The sequence below is a fragment of the Mauremys reevesii genome, linkage group 5, assembly GCF_016161935.1.
Source record: "Mauremys reevesii isolate NIE-2019 linkage group 5, ASM1616193v1, whole genome shotgun sequence".
Taxonomy (NCBI): domain Eukaryota; kingdom Metazoa; phylum Chordata; order Testudines; family Geoemydidae; genus Mauremys; species Mauremys reevesii.
The window spans coordinates 33,719,092-33,735,916 of NC_052627.1; the positions used below are offsets into that span (position 1 = coordinate 33,719,092).

General features: G+C 41.4%; 1 protein-coding gene across 1 annotated transcript; it reads left to right on the top strand.

Annotated features, from left to right (window-relative positions):
• Positions 1–993: 993 nt before the first annotated feature.
• On the top strand, positions 994–16,223 carry LOC120405656 (radial spoke head protein 6 homolog A-like). Its single transcript, XM_039539351.1, has 6 exons — positions 994–1,913; positions 2,477–2,711; positions 4,456–5,211; positions 8,226–8,367; positions 15,247–15,364; positions 15,910–16,223. Exons 1-6 carry the CDS (start codon positions 1,132–1,134, stop codon positions 16,142–16,144), a joined length of 2,268 nt encoding a protein of 755 aa, XP_039395285.1. The 5' UTR covers positions 994–1,131; the 3' UTR covers positions 16,145–16,223.
• Positions 16,224–16,825: the final 602 nt, after the last annotated feature.

The window sequence follows — 16,825 nt, forward strand, 5'->3', positions numbered from 1 at the left end:
TACATACATTGATGTGCAGTGAAATAGTTAACAATGTTGACATTTAATGTATCATATTGGTATCTTCATTAGCACTATTAAAATGAATGGTGCAGTTCAAGTCTCTGCTAGAGATTCAGGGCTTTTTACATGAGAATCTTGTACTAGTTTAATTTAAGGTGTGCTTTTAAATCAGTTTACTTACACTGGTGCAGATCCCCTTTGGACATACTTATTTTGGTTTAAACAAGTCTCCCCCCCCCACCCCGTTTATCTTAAATCCAATTAGTGGTCAATTTAAGATAAACCTAAATAAGCCACTTCTGAAATGAAATATCTAAACAGGCATTTGCACCAGTTTAAATCAATTTAAAACTCAATTTAAGTAAAACTTGTGCAACTTTGTCATGTAGCCCAGACCTTTTTTTTTAAAATGAAATCTGAGGCTCTGAGGACAAATGGAGAGGTCATTTCATATCCTGAACTAGTCCTTTGTAACCCTCAGGAGGGCACAACCCACACTTTAGGAATCACTGTGCTAGGCAACTTGACAGGGATGAAGTGGAAGGGGTACAGCACAAGAGCAGAGAAGTCGAGTGGTCAACGTGCTACTTGGCCACATCTCCACAAACTCGGATTGTATGGACGTGCCCCTGTATACGCAGTATTAGTCTGTAAACTTTTCAGATCTGGCCCTCCCCTTATTTTTGCCGTGTATTATCAAGACCCCCCTCTCCCCAAAGATGCTCAGTACATCTCGAAAAACAAAACAGAAACCCAAGACCACACACCCGACCCTAGCGAGCCCAGCATGGGTGAAGCCCGCAAAGAAGCGTGTGGGGGAGGGGGGCACCAGGGACTCGCTTTAGCGCTGGGATTCCCGCCCCTGCGTTACGCTCTCTGGCAGCCAGCCCACCTGGCGCGCTCTGGAGCTCGGTCCCGTGCCTAGTAGGATCACGTGCTGCACGTGCGCCCAATCAAGTCAGCCTGGCAACTGAGTCGAGTTTACCTTGGCAACGCCCCGCCCGCGCCTCCTCTCTGGGGCTGGAAGCTGTTGCTTGGAGACCGGAGAAGCCGGGAGTCTAGGCGGCGGCGGGGCTCGGCGGGACCCTGGTGCTGAGGGACCGATAGCCCCAACCGGCAGCCAGAGCCATGGCGGATCCCTCCGGAGACCCCCCGCCCGAGGCTCAGGCGTCCCCCCCCTCAGGGCAGAGCTCCGAGCAGCTAGGCCAGGGGCCGTACCAGCCCACCGAGCCCGGCCAGGAGTCCCCAGCTGCACAGGGCCTCTACCAGCCCACTCAGCCCGGCCAGGGCCCTCCACCCGACCAGGAGCCCCCACCCGCCCAAGGCCCGTACCAGCCCACCCAGCCTGGCCAGGGGCCCCCACCTGACCAGAGCCTCTACCAACCCTCCCAAACAGGACAATTTCCTTATGAACCTTATGAACCTGGACAAGCCCCTTATCAACCTCACCAGCCAGACCAGGATACCACACCAGGTCAAGCTCCCTATCAGCCCCACCAACCAGGACAACCTGCCTATGAAGCCCATCGAGTGGGACAAGGTCCTTATCAGCCCTTATCACAAGAGCCGAGACAAAGCATATATCAGCCACATGCACCAGGACAAGAACCCTACCAACCACTAGACCCGAGACGAAGTATATATCAGCCACATGCCCCAGGACAAGACCCCTATCAGCCACAGGAACCAAGAGGAAGCCTTTATCAACAACAAGAACCTATGCTTGGTCATTATCAGCCTTTTTTACCGGGACATGGCCCTTATCAACCACACGAACCGGGCTATGGGCTCTATCAGCCAGGATACAGCCCATATGAGGATGAAATACCTGATCCTGAACCTAGAGCACTGGCAATCCAGAATGCAAAGGCCTATCTAATGAAGAGCAGCACAAAGTCTGGCTTGAACTTGTGAGTGTGAAAAGAAGGGAATAACATGGGTAGGGGAAGGAGGTATGTGTGGAGGGGACGGTAGTGTGAGTGGAGAGGACAAAGAGGTAAGTAGGTATAGGAGGGAAGGTGAAGCATGCAGGGAGAATCAAGGACATAAGGGTTAATCCTTTTGTAGTAGTTATAGGTTCTGAGCAGCACTCAGGATCAGACCTACCAAAAGGAATTTAGAGGGATTAAAGGGAGATAGATCTGATTAAGAGTTTTAAATCCAGCTTCAAACTGTGAGTGGGGAAATGGTGGGAAAAGCTATAAATGGAAGATGAACATGTTAGTAGACATACTACAAACAAACTATTCCTTATGAATATTACCAGGTATATATCTCAGGCTTAATTTCCATAACACTCAGCTGACATTTTCAACATTCGAGCTAATTACTGTAGTGATGGCCCTGGAGCTCAGGAGTTATCCCAGGACATATGCCTTTATCTTTGACATGAGAAACCAACTCTGCTGAGAATTTGATATAGTAGGGCAGTAATATTCTTCCTTGGGGTTTTCATTCTCTTTTGATTTGACAGATATGATCATCTTGCTCAAATGCTGACCAAGATCTTGGATGAACGCCCTATAAATGCAGTAGACATCATTGAGAATATCAGTAAGGATGTGAAATGGGCTCAGTTCCAGAAAAAAATGGACACCCTCCGTGATGAGCATGAAATGCTTCCAACATTTGAGCTGGCAGAGAAATATAAGGCTCTGTTCCTCAAGGGGACAGGAGAGGGAGGAGATCAAGAGCCAGAAGAGGAAATAGTGAGTGACTGTTGTAGAAACAGAGATTAAAGATGGAAAAGGCTTGAGGTTATTTTGCCCATCCCCTGGCAAGTTAGGATTTTTCCCTACACTATATTCTAATCTTCACTGCTTTGCCCCTCGCAACCTAAATGATCCTTTCAGTGGGGCTTCCACCTCTTGTCCCTCTAGAAATGAGGGATGAAAAAGAAGAGTTACAGCATTATCTTTTCCTTACATAATCTAGACTGACTAATTTGTTTGGCCTAAAATGAAATTCTTATGGGGATGCATGGGGAACAGGGTTAAGGGCAGTGTGTTCAGCCACTACTGCGGGACAAAGGATGGAGAATTTTTAACTCCCTTTTATTCCAGTTGCAGTTTTGGTCAGTGTCCCAGCTAGAAAAAAGTTATGGTGACATTTGGCCTAAAGAACTGAAGTGTAGAACTGAAAAGGTATTTTTCATATAAAAGCAGCAAGGTACTTTTTGTGTCCCCTTACTTCTAATATGCTGAATGTTAAGTTCCGAAATGGTTTTAAGAGAGCTCTGTGGTGAAAGGTAGAACCATTAGGTGGAGAAAGCAAATACCAGTTGTTTGGAGTTGACCTTCAGATCAAGTTAACATTATATGTACAAGTAAATCATTGCAACTGAACATTAAAGATAGAAGGACATTAAGCCATCTTGTCCATGCTGTACCAGTCATCTTCAGGTCAGTGATAGCTAAGAACAAAGTGGTAACATGTCTTTGTAAGAAAAAGCGATGTATTTTGGAAGAAGAAATTGCATTTTTCATATCCTCAACCTAATTGGTTGATACTTAAAAGCTTGACGGTGTCAGAGAAATTCCACATAAACCAATAATCACTCTACCAAACTATTCACCCTATAGTATACAACTTCCAGTCTTACTTTTTTGCTCCACTATCTGATGTAAGTGTCTGGGAATGAGTCTCTGAATGGTAAAGGGGTAAAGATGGCAAGACATAGGGAGACTTTTGAGAAAGGCTTGTTGTTGCTTAACTGTGTTCCCATTGAAGCCAATGGAAGGTTTACCACCGATTTCAATGTGAGCAGAAGTACTCCAATGCTGAATGATTTTGAAAATACCACATGTAATATAGTCAAGCCGAAATAATGCATGCTTAGAATACCTCTATATCCAGGTATCCAAAACAGTGACTAATATTTGGGAGGGATTGCTGACTATATATGGAATTTTTCTGGTTCTTTCAGGTTTTTGAAATCCAACCAAATTAGCTGAGTATGTAAAACGATTATTCTGTTCTTCCAAAATGCACCTGTCATGCACATGAGGAAATGCAGCCTCACTGTCCCTGGTCATCGGTGGCCTCCCAACCAGTTAGTGGCATTGATATACTAGTATATGTGTGCCAGCACTGAGATCCCTTATATAGATTGCTCATACTGTCCACCTGTAACTAGTCTGACCCTGAATGTTTTGAAGTAGTTAAGAGAGCACTGGGAGTTCGGAATCTTGGATTCTTTTCCAGGCTCTGCTACCTGGAAGCTGCATATTGTTTAAGCTCTGTGCCTCGATTTCTCTTTCTGTAAAATGGTATATTATTACCTTCCTCGGGGGATGTTGTGGGGCTTAGTTAATTAATGTTTATAAAGCACTTTGAAAGGATGAAAGACAATATATAAATGCTAAGTATTATTTTTAGTGGGTAATATACTTAACCTTTTAAAAATATCTTTTATTTATACCTCAGCTTTAACTTTGGCAATTTCTTCCCTAGACAGATAGCCCTCTACCCAATGTGATGGAGACAGCCTTCTATTTTGAACAGGCTGGAGTCGGCTTGAGCATGGATGAAAACTACCACATATTCCTTGCCCTCAAGCAGCTTGTCAGCATGCAGCCAATCCAGACGTGTCGCTTCTGGGGCAAGATCTTGGGCTTGGAGATGAACTATATTGTGGCTGAAGTGGAGTACCGTGAGGGGGAAGAGGAGGAGGAGACAGAGGAGGAAGAAGTGATTGAGGAGGGGGGAAAAGAGGGGAGTGAGGACAAAGATGAAGAAGAAGATGAGGAGAAAGAAGATGAGCCACCAAAGTCCACCTATAAGTCCCCACCAGTGGTCCCAAAAGAAGAAAACCGGACTGGCACCAATAAGTTTATCTATTTTGTCTGTAATGAGCCAGGCAAACCGTGGGTGAAGTTACCTCCAGTGACACCAGTGCAAATTGTGGCTGCCAGGAAAATCAAGAAGTTCTTCACTGGAAGGCTAGATGCTCCTATTGTGAGCTATCCACCTTTCCCAGGGAATGAGGCCAATTACCTGCGTGCGCAGATTGCCCGGATCTCAGCAGGGACCCAGATCAGCCCACTGGGGTTCTACCAGTTTGGAGAGGAGGAAGGAGATGAAGAGGAGGAGGGGGGAGCAGGAAGAGACACATATGAAGAAAATCCTGACTTTGAGACCATTAGCGTGATGGAACTTGTGGATTCCCTTTCCAACTGGGTGCACCATGTACAGAATATTCTAATGCAGGTAATGCTCTATGTAACCAGTACTGATCTTGAATACCAGTTACATGGTTACCAATGGTGTCTCAGAAAGTAAATGAAAATGTTCATCTGCATAGGGTGAACTGTTCACCTCATTTGGGGCTGAGCTAGAATTGTCTCCTATGGCATACTGGCAGCAACTTCCTAGGTTGTTGGTTTTTTTGCAGGGGGGGTGGCAGTTGCATGCCTTTCTCAGGATAAATGTTCAGGAATAACCTGTTGGGATAAGGGAATATGTCCCTCAATAATCAATTTCCTGTAATTATATGAGGTTGAGCATTGGTGGACTTTGATCCTTTCTGGCTGGTTTCTGTTTCTCCAAAGGCCAGAGACAGTTTATTTCCTGACTTGGCAATGACTAGGTATGCTTGACTAGCTAGAGTGCTAGTAACAATGTAGGCTGTTCATAACTGTACATAAAGGGCACACTGTCCAATATTTTCTCCAGTTGAATTTTTGTTGTTTAACTGTAAGTAATGCCATTACAGAAGCTTGACAATAACACTTAACTCTTTTAATGTGGTCCCTTTCTTTCTTCTGAAGGAAAAGCTGTGTGTGACATGGCATTTATTTCCTTGTTAAAAGTTAGCAGCATTAATGCTGTCAACACAGGTCTGGGAAGAGTATTTGTTAACTTGATCTTTCTTTGCTGGGTGACTGACTGCCCTCTAGCAGCACAACAATAATATTGTAGAGTCACGCATTGATTATTGGGGAATATTTTGTTTTTTATTTCTTGGCAACAGCATGATGGCTTTAAATATAAAATCAATAGATATTTAGAATCTTGAGGACATTTTGAATTGTTCCTTCTAGCTGTTGACCAGACGTAACAAGTAACCTATACAAAATAATGGACAGATTCATATATTCCAAGGCCAGAAGGTACTGTTCTGATCATCTAGTCAGACCCCCCCTGTATAACACAGATCATTGAACTTCCCAAAGTAATTCTTAGAGCATACCTTTTAGAAAAACATCCAATCTTGATTTTAAAAAAATTCCCTGTGATAGAGAATCCACTATGACCTTTGGTAAATTTTTCCAATGGATAATTACCTTCACTGATAACAATTTACACCTTATTTCCAGTCTGAAGTAGTCTAGCTTCAACTTTCAGCCACTGCATTGTGTGATACCTTTGCTATATTGAAGAACCCATTATCAAATATTTGTTACCCATGTAGTACTTATAGACTGATCAAGTCACCCCTTAACTTCCTATTTGTTCGGCTAAATTGAGCTCCTTAAGTCTACTACTATAAGGCATGTTTTCTAATCCTTAATCATTCTTGTGGTTCTTCTTTGAACCCGCTCCAATTTATCAACATGATTCTTGATCTGTGGACACAGTATTTCAGCAGTGGTCACACCAGTGTCAAATACAGAGGTAAAACAACCTCTCTACTTTTGCCTGAGATTCCTCTGTTTATGCATCCAAGGTTTACATTAGCCCTTTTGGTGACAGTGTCACACTGGGAGCTTTTCTTCATCTGATTATCCACCATGACCCCCAAATCTTTTTCAGAATCACTGCTTCCAAGGATAGTTTCTCTCATCCTGTAAGTATATATTCCTTTTTCCTAGATGTATACATTTACATTTAGTCATATTAAAATGGGTATTGTTTGCTTGCTCCCAGCTCACCAAGCAATCTGGATTCCTCTCATCAGTGACCTATCCTCTTCATTATTTGCCATTCTTCCAATTTTTGTGTCACATGCAAACTTTATCCATGATGATTTTATATTTTCTTCCAGGTCATTGATAAAAATGTTAAATGGTGTAGGGCCAAGAACCAATCCCTGCAGACCCCTGCTTGATGATGATTCCATTTACAGTTACATTTTGTGACCTGTCAGTAAGCCAAATTTTAATCCATTTAATGTGTGCCATCATTTTTTATCATACAACTTTTTTAATCAAAATGTCATGCGGTACCAAGCCAAACTCCTTACATTAATGTATTACATCAACACTATTACCTTTATTAACCAAACTTATAATCTTTTCAAAAAACATATCAAGTTCGTTTGACAGGATTTATTTTTCATAGTCCTATGTTGATTGGTATTAATTACATTACCCTCTTGAATTCTTTATTAATCAAGTTCCACTTTATTAATCAATTCTGCCACTTGTATTCACAGTGGAATAGTACCATCACAGTTGTCAGAATCAGCAACAAGGCCAAGGATTGAATGGACCCAGGATAGAACCATCCTCTCATCCATAGAAAGTGGTCCCTCCTGGTCAGGACTGAGGCACTCTGGCAAAACAGTATGAAGATACAGACATCATTGCTGCTGATGCTATCTCTGCTCTGTGAGGCCTGGATTGTAATTTGGACTATGTGCCTGCACAAGGGAGGATGGAGAAGTAAGACTTCTCCTTACACACTTGTGCAGGCTACCTGGACCTTAGGTTTAGAAATGCAGGAGTAAGTGGGTGCTATGTGCCTGCTTACTTCATGCCCCTACAGGGAGGAATGGGTGATACAGTACAGGCCAGCAGCAAATTATTACCCCTTCACTGGTGGAAGAAGCAAGGGGCAAATTGTTCCTCAGAGGTGTGTCTTTGAGGCATGGTGCCTCCTAAAGAAGCCCCTGAGGTGGTGAAGCCCTTGCTGGGCTCTGCCTACCAACACCATCTAGCTGTGAATTAATAGAGGATTTTAGTATTTTGGTTTAAGTCCAAAATATTTCACGAACACTAAGTGAATCTTTTTTAAAAATTGAGATCTCTAAAGCAGATTGAAATCTGATGACTGAGGTATAAGGCAATGAATTCTGAAGCAGCTAATTGAATAAGGGATGCCTGGAGAACTCTGCCAAGTATAATTGTATATCAGCTATTTATCTATTTTTCTTTTTATATGCCACCCATCACCATGGTGTTTAGGCACCTTAGTTCTTCTGAACTGAATGTTTTAACTCACATCACAGTATTTCAGAGATTGCTGCACCTGCTTTATAACTCTTGGTATGTCGGTTGTAGGGCCGCTGTTCCTGGATTAACCCCTCTCAAAAGTCAGAGGAAGAAGAAGAAGAAGGTGAGGAGGAAGAAAAAGCAGAAGAGCCAGATGAACCACAGCCAGAAGTGGGACCCCCTCTTCTGACTCCACTCTCTGAAGATGCAGGTAATGGACACTCAGACTTCTTTGAATAATTGATCTTTTTTTTACAGTGAACATCCATCTGGAGTTTTTAGCAGCTATCTAATAAACATTCTAAAGTTGTGGGTCCCCAAGGCAGCATGGGGGGTAGCTTGGGATTGTGAGATAATCACATTAACTGTATGTTTCTGCTAACATGATCAACAGGGAAATAGTTAAAAATGTTGACATTTAAACTGTCACCTTTACGTTTCAGAGTTAACAGCTCCACTAGACTCATACAATTTAAGGCCAGAAGGGATCACTAGTCTTCCCTCCTTTATATCAGAGGGCACCAACCCCAGCCAGGACTCACATACTAAACCCAACATCTGAAATGCAACCAACATATGGTAACCTACAGGAGACTAGACTGTTATGTGCCACAGGCAGACACTAGAAGGGACCAATGGCAGGAAAATGATTAAGTGAGATATATCCAGATAATCCTGGCAAGTGACCCACACACACACGCTAGCAAAAAACTCCCAAGGTCATGGTCAATCTGATCTGAAAATTTGTTCCTGACCCCACATATGGCAATCAGCTGGACCCTGAGCATGTGAGCAAGCACCAGCCAGCCCAGCACCTGAGAGAGAGAATGCTCAGTGCCACCCTACCCAATGTCACATCTCCAGCTATGGCCATCCCTGATACTTCAGAGAAAGGAGATAAAAAAACCTCTCAAAATACACTGGATGGGAGAATCCCTTTTGACTAGGTCTGTTGAGCGATTAAAAAAATTAATTGGGATTAATCGCACTGTTAAACAATAATAGAATACCATTTAAATATTTTTGGATATTTCCTACATTTTCAAATATATTGATTTCAATTACAACACAGAATGCAAAGTCTACAGTGCTCATATTATTTTATTTTTATGACAAATATTTACACTGTAAAAAACAAAATAAATTGTATTTTTCAATTCACCTAATACAAGTGCTGCAGTGCAATCTCTTTATCATGAAAGTTGAACTTACCAGTGTAGAATTATGAAAAAAATACTGGATTCAAAAATAAAACAATGTAAAATTTTAGAGTCTGCAAGTCCACTCAGTTCTACTTCTTGTTCAGCCAATCACTCAGACAAACGAGTTTGTTTACATTTCCAGGACATAATGCTGCCCGTTTCATGTTTACAATATCACCTGAAAGTGAAAACAGGCTTTTGCATGGCACTGTTGTAGCTGGCGTCACAAGATATTTACATGCCAGATGCGGTAAAGATTCATATGTCCCTTCATGCTTCAACCACCATTCCAGAGGACGTGTCCATGCTGATGATGGGTTCTGCTCGATAACAATCCAAAGCAGTGCAGACTGACGCATGTTCATTTTTATTATCTGAGTCAGATGCCATCAGCAAAAGGTTGATTTTCTTTTTTGGTAGTTCGGGTTCTGTAGTTTCCGCATTGGAGTGTTGCTCTTTTAAGACTTCGGAAAGCATGCTCCACACCTCATCCCTCTCAGATTTTGGAAGGCACTTCAGATTCTTAAACCTTGGGTTGAGTGCTGTAGCTCTCAAACCTCACATTGGTACCTTCTTTGCATTTTGTGAAAGCTGCAGTGAAAGTGTTCATTTTAAGAAATGAACAACATGTGCTGGGTTATCATCCAAGACTACTATAACATGAAATATATGGCAGAGTGCAGGTAAAACAGTGCAGAATACATCCAATTTCCCCCCAAGGAGTTCAGACACAAATGTAATTAATGCATTTTTTTTTTTAACAAGCATCATCAGCATGGAAGCATGTCCTCTGGAATGGTGGTCAAAGCATGAAGGGGCATACGAATGTTTAGCATATCTGGCACGTAAATACCTTGCAATGCCAGGAACAAAAGTGCCATGCAAATGCCTCACTTTCTGGTGACATTGTAAATAAGAGGGCAGCATTATCTCCTGTAAATGTAAACAAACTTGTTTGTCTTAGCGATTGGCTGAACAAGAAGTAGGACTGAGTGGACTTGTAGGCTCTGAAGTTTTACATGGTTTTGTTTTTGCAGTTATGTAACAAAAATAACCTACATTTGTAAGTTGCACTTTCACTACAGAGATTGCACTACAGTACTTGTATGAGGTGAATTGAAAAATACTATTTCTTTTGTTTATCATTTTTACAGTGCAAATATTTCTAATAAAAATAATATAACTGATTTCAACTACAACACAGAATACAATAAATATGAAAAGGTAGAAAAACATCCAAAATATTTAATAAATTTTAATTAGTATTCTGTTTGTGTGATTTAAAATTGCAATTAATCACAATTAATTTTTTAATTCTGATTAATTTTTTGAATTAATCATGTGAGTTAACTGCAATTAATTGACAGCCCTACTTTTGACCTTTATCACCACTTCCTGATGTGCTCTTTTCAGGGGTCTCTTCTGCTTCTGACTGGCCCCCCTTAGTTTGCCCCCAGTTAGGGCAGTTCTTGGACCCTCACCTCTGAGTCTAGCAGTCTGCTTCAGTCTCTTAGCTGTGTTTGTGGAGGCAGCCGGTGCAGAGGCATTACCCCTCTGTTGCCCCAGGGCCCTTTGCCTCCTCTTCTGTCTCTGTAGTCTCTCCTTTATAGCCATCCTTGTTTCTTCTATGGGCTGCAGCTGTGGGTGCCTGCCTCCATGATTGGAAGCCATGGCAACTGCATGGGGTGTGGTCAAACTGCTTGCCTATAAACCTGAGAGGTTCTCCTCCCCCTTCTGTCTGTGCTTAGTGTGGGGTTCATATACCCCATTTCACTGCTGCTTTAGGAACAAAAGACATAAACTGAAAGTGAGTCCCAGGGCTCTGAGCCCTACCATTACATGCAACCCTGTCATACAACTGCATTCATAAATTTGTCCAGCTCTCTCTTAAAGCTAATTAAATTGTTTGCCCCCCACAACTCCTATTCGGAAGTTGTTCCAGAATCTCACACCTCTGATGGCTAGAAATCTTATAATTTCTTGCTTGAATTTGTCTATGGCTAGTTTATATCGATTTGTTCTTGTGCCAGCATTGTCCTTTAGCTTAAATAGATCATCACCCTTCCTGGTATTTACCCCCCCCAATTTATTTGCAGAGAGCAATCATTATCCCATCTCAGCCTTCTTTAACCTAGACTTAAAAAGCCAAGCTCTTCCAGTCTCATAAAATAGGCCTTCAATTCCCCTGATCATTCTAGTAGCTCTTCTCTGCACCTGTTCCAGTTTACATTCAGCTTTCTTAGCATGGGTCATCAGAACTGTAAACAGTTTTCCAAGTGAGGTCTTACCATTGCCTTGTACAATGCCATTAATACTTTTCTATCTCTACAGGAAATACCTGGCCTAATATATTCTAGGATCGCATTTGTGTTTCTCACAGCCGCATTAACTCATAGTCATCCTGTGAATGGCCCACACACCCAGGTCTCTCTCCTCCTCTGAGCCCCCAGCTTGTAGCAGAAATCCTTATTATTAGACCATATATGCATGATCTTACACCTTATATTATTGAATTCCATCCCATTTCTGTTACATTAGTCTTCAAGGTCATCCAGATCTTCCTGTATAATATTCTGATCCTCTTCTGTATTGACAGTGCTTCCCAACTCTGTATCATGAGCAGATTTCATTAGCACACTCCTACTTTTTGTGCCAAGATCATTAATAAAAATGTTGAATAAGATTGGTCCAAAGACCAGTCCTTGAGGAACTCTGCTAGTAACCTCCCTCCAATCCAGTAATTCACTTTGCATCCCAACCCGTTGCCTTCTTCCCTTTAGCTAATTCCTTATCCAATTTACAATGCTTTACTGATCCCCCTCTTCCCTAATTTAACGAATAATTTCCCATATGGTACTGTGTCAAATGTTTTATTGAAGTCCAAGTATATTATATCTACTGCACTTCCCTTATTTAAAAAAAATATGTTTTTTTTTGTTGTTTTCTGAAAGAAGGAAATCAAGATAGTCTGTGATGATCTACCCTTGGTAAACCCATTGTAACAGGATCCCCGGGTGCAGCCTGGGACTATAGGACCACTGTACCCCCTTAGCTCTCCAGCCTGCGCTGTCTCTCACAATGCGTTGCTAGTGATAAACAGCAAACCCCTCCAGGAACTGTTATCACTCAGCACAACCGCACGTGGAGCCCCATACCCAGCTAGATTGCATGAATGCTCCCAGAGCCACTCATGAATCACACAGTGAAAGGCACCAGCCAAATCCCCCCAACTCCCAGCCTTATACCTCAGGAATATACCGACTTGCACTGCTCAAGACCCTTTCTTGAGCAATGCAAGTTTATTAATTGGCTCACCACTTCATCAATGGAAAATGGATATACACCAGACTTTGTAAACCTGAGCAGAATTACCAAATACTTCAGGTAAAGATAAACAGTAAAAAAAAGTGTATTGATTACAAAAGATAGATTTTAAGTTATTATAAGTGATTGGCAAAAAGTCAGAGTTAGTTACCAAAAGAAAAGAAAATATAAGCACGCAGTCTAAACTCTTAACCCTATTAGACTGGGAAACACCTATATTAAGCAGTTTTTCTCACCCCACTGGATATTTCAGTACATCGTACACAGGTTTTACCCTTGAAACCTGGGCCAATCTCCTCTGTTTGAGTTTTCAGTCTTCTGAGCATCCTTGTTGCTTGCGGCACAGGTCGGGGAAGGAGAAAAGGCCAAACATGGGGCCCCTGTGTTCTGTTTTATACCCTTAGTCCATGTGCTTGGAGAAACAAGTCCAGGCATGTCTGGTGGGCATTGCTGAGTCACCAGGCAAGGTTGAGCAATTCCCCTGGTATGGCCTTAAGCGGGTGAGTCTTTGAATTGCAGCTCCCTTGCTGGACAGTGGCTGTTGATGGTTGTTCGATACCGACCCGGGCATTGGTTATCCCCCTGGTTATTGTCTTTGGGGAGCTAGTATCTGGACGCTTCCCAACTTACAGTATGTTTTAGTGACAACCATACAACACAATCTCATAACTTCATATGCACTAATGATATACATATTTAGATAGAACAATGACTTTAGGCAGATCATAGCCTTTCCTCATTTGGCCTGCTTTATATGCAATATCACAATCATATACAAATGATGAATATGGGGTTTACAGGGTGCTGCCTTGGGGTGCAGAGTGTCAGACCCATGTTACACTACATCCCCTTTATCATACACGTCTGTACATTTAATTATTCTTTCATTCACATATTTATACTAAAACCTGGCTTACTATTGAGATTAGACTAACAGGTCTGTAATTTCACGGATCACTTTTTTTTCCCTTTCTTAAATATAGATACGTAGTTAGCTGTTCTCCACTCATGTGGTACTACCCCCGAATATATAGATATTTTAAAAGACCTTCCCTTCCAGAATAGCAATCTCATGTGCCAGTTCTTTTAGTATTCTAGGACAGGTGTCAGCAACTTTTCAGAAGTGGTGTGCCGAGTCTTTATTTATTCACTCTGATTTAAGGTTTTGCGTGCCAGTAATACATTTTAATGTTCTTAGAAGGTCTCTTTCTATAAGTCTATAATATTTAACTAAACTATTGTTGTATGTAAAGTAAATAAGGTTTTTAAAATGTTTAAGAAGCTTCATTTAAAATTAAATAAAATGCAGAGCCTCCCAGACCAGTGGCCAGGACCCAGGCAGTGTGAGTGCCCCTGAAAATTAGCTCGCATGCCGCGTTCGGCACCCATGCCATAGGTTGCCTACCCCTGTTCTCGGATGAAAATTTTCCTGTCACCTCAATTTGAGTGCATTTAGATCTTTAAGTTTTTCTTCCACCTCAGACGTGGTAATTTCCATTTCGAGACAGTCCTTTCCATCAGCCTTACTGCCTTCATGCACACATTCTATGTTATTATTCTTACTGAAAGCTAAGGCAAAGTATTCATTTAGATTTTGGGCCATATTTGGACTGTCTTTAATCTCCTTTCCATCCACACGGCATAGCGCCCAAACCTCATCCTTCCTTATTCTCTTTTTATTTATATAACTAAAAAACCTCTTATTATTTGTTTTAATTTCCTTGGAAAGGGCTAATTCAGCTTGACTTTTAGAAATTCTCACTTTATTCCTACATTTTCTAACCTCCATGATGTAGCTTCCATGGCATATCAAGCCCTTTTTCCATTCTCTATAAACTCCCTACTTACTCCTAATAACCTTTTTGAGGTGGCTCTTCATCAACTTGAATCAGATAGTTTTTGTAAAGTTAATTTGAAGAAATTCCAAGCTTCCTCCACATTGAGAGGAAAGGGGGAATTTCACCTCTCAGAGCTACTGTCTCAGGTTCTCTGCAGGTTCAGGAAGACAACACTACATCAGTTACATTGAGTTGATGTTTTTGTCATTATCTTATGCTAGAAAAAAAATTACAGAAAAGTTTAGATCCTAGAGCACAATACTGCAGCAAGTACTGCATACAACCACTCCATTCTTAGATTAAGGTCATATCTTTGTATTATTGGGATCTGGGTCTCCCAAATTTATCAATATGTGGTCCACAGTGTTCTTTGCCTGGGGAACTGGTATTTAATTAAGTACCACTGAATTTCAGGAGCTGTGTGTGTAACCTTCTTTTCTGCTGTTCTTCTTACTACACCCTTGAATTAATAACTCTGTGACTATCAACCAGTGACTCCACACCAGACTTTAGATTACAAGGCTTCCATAATATTTAAAGTTCTTGCTCCTTGTCTATCAATTCCTTTAACATCCATTTTAAAATCCCTTTTTAGGATACATCAATTGCTTGGGTTTTGAGAACAACTGTATAGAGACGAAATCCTGTCCTGTACCTAACTAACAGATATTTCATAGATGTTCATGAGTCAGATCATTCACGTGTGTGTTGTTGGTTTTTTGGCAGAAATTCAGAACATCCCTCCTTGGACATCTCAGTTATCCACAAACCTGGTTCCTCAATATGCCATTGCAGTCCTTCAGTCCAACCTGTGGCCTGGAGCGTACTCCTATGCTATCGGCAAGTAGGTAGCTCTTACTTATATAGCTAGACTGGTTAACCTTAGTATCTCAAAGTATTCACTCCTATTCCATCTTAAACTGGTTAATCACCGAAACTTATTTAATTCATTCAGTTGAAATGTTTTGTTTTGGTGATTTTTAATCCACTGACTTCACCTACTACTAAAATGTAGCCACCTCGGGAGTTGATCATGGAGGCCATTTAACAGTGCACAGCAATAATAACAATAATTTAGGGCAAGAAGTGAAGAATACCATCTTCACTGACACTGTAGTGGAAATCAGATTTATAGAATGTAATTATCCAATTAGTATTTGGCCAAGATTTCAGGCTTGACACCCCTATTCTTGCAAAAAAGTGCCATGGGATCTTTAATAGCAACATGACACATTCATCATTATTTACATTAGTTAAGTGCAGATGCCATTATTGAATATGCTAGCTATAGAAAATATGTCCCAAGTGGGGAAGCCTAAGAATAGGCAGAGCCCTAAGGGTTTTTTTTTTTTTGCCAGGAAGTTGTGTGATCTTGCTTTTTTCCCTCAGGAAATTTGATAATATCTATCTGGGCTGGGGTCACAAATACAGTCCAGATAACTACTCACCCTCGATGCCCCCACCGGTGCAGACAGAGTACCCTAGTGGGCCAGAAATCACTGAAATGAATGACCCTACTGTGGAAGAGGAGCAGGCACTCAAGGCTGCACAGGAAGAAGCTTTGGCTGCAGCTGAGGAAATGGATGAGATGGAGGAAGAAGAAGATGAAGATGAGGATGATTAAAATGCTACAAGAATCAGATTTGTATAAAAGTTTTTCTAAAAAATAATAAATAGTTTTAATACGTTTAGTATAATAACCAAGCCAATCTAAAAATAAATGTTTCTTTAAAATAGATGCCTTTGTTTTTTCTTCTCTTGTAGACTCTCCTTATTTTGAATAAATACGTTGACGTTAGAAAAATGTCTTCACTAATGATATTAAGGCTGGCAGCATGGACTCTGTGACAGAGCATACAGCTGAGGATTCAATGGGATTAAATTGCTGCCCTTGTTAATAATCCTTTGTTTAAAATGGTAGTGGAAACCTTTGCCATTTTCTGTTAGAAAGCCCTCACCTAAATTGGTATTTTCAATCCACTTCCTAACAGACAAATTCTCATCCTCATAGTCTACCACTATTCTCGTAGCTGAAGTCGACGTATCTTAGATCGAATTAAAATTACTTATTTCGTGTCCTCGCGGCGCGCCACAGCTCCCCCGTCAACTTTGCTTCCACCTCTCGCCGAGCTGGAGTTCAGCAGTCGATGGGAGAGCGATCAGAGATCGATATATCGCGTCTACACTACATGCGATAAATTGATCCCCGATAGATCGATCACTACCCGCCAATCTGATGGGTAGTGTAGATGTACCCTTAGAGACTAACAAATTTATTTAGGCATAAGCTTTCATGGGTTTTAGC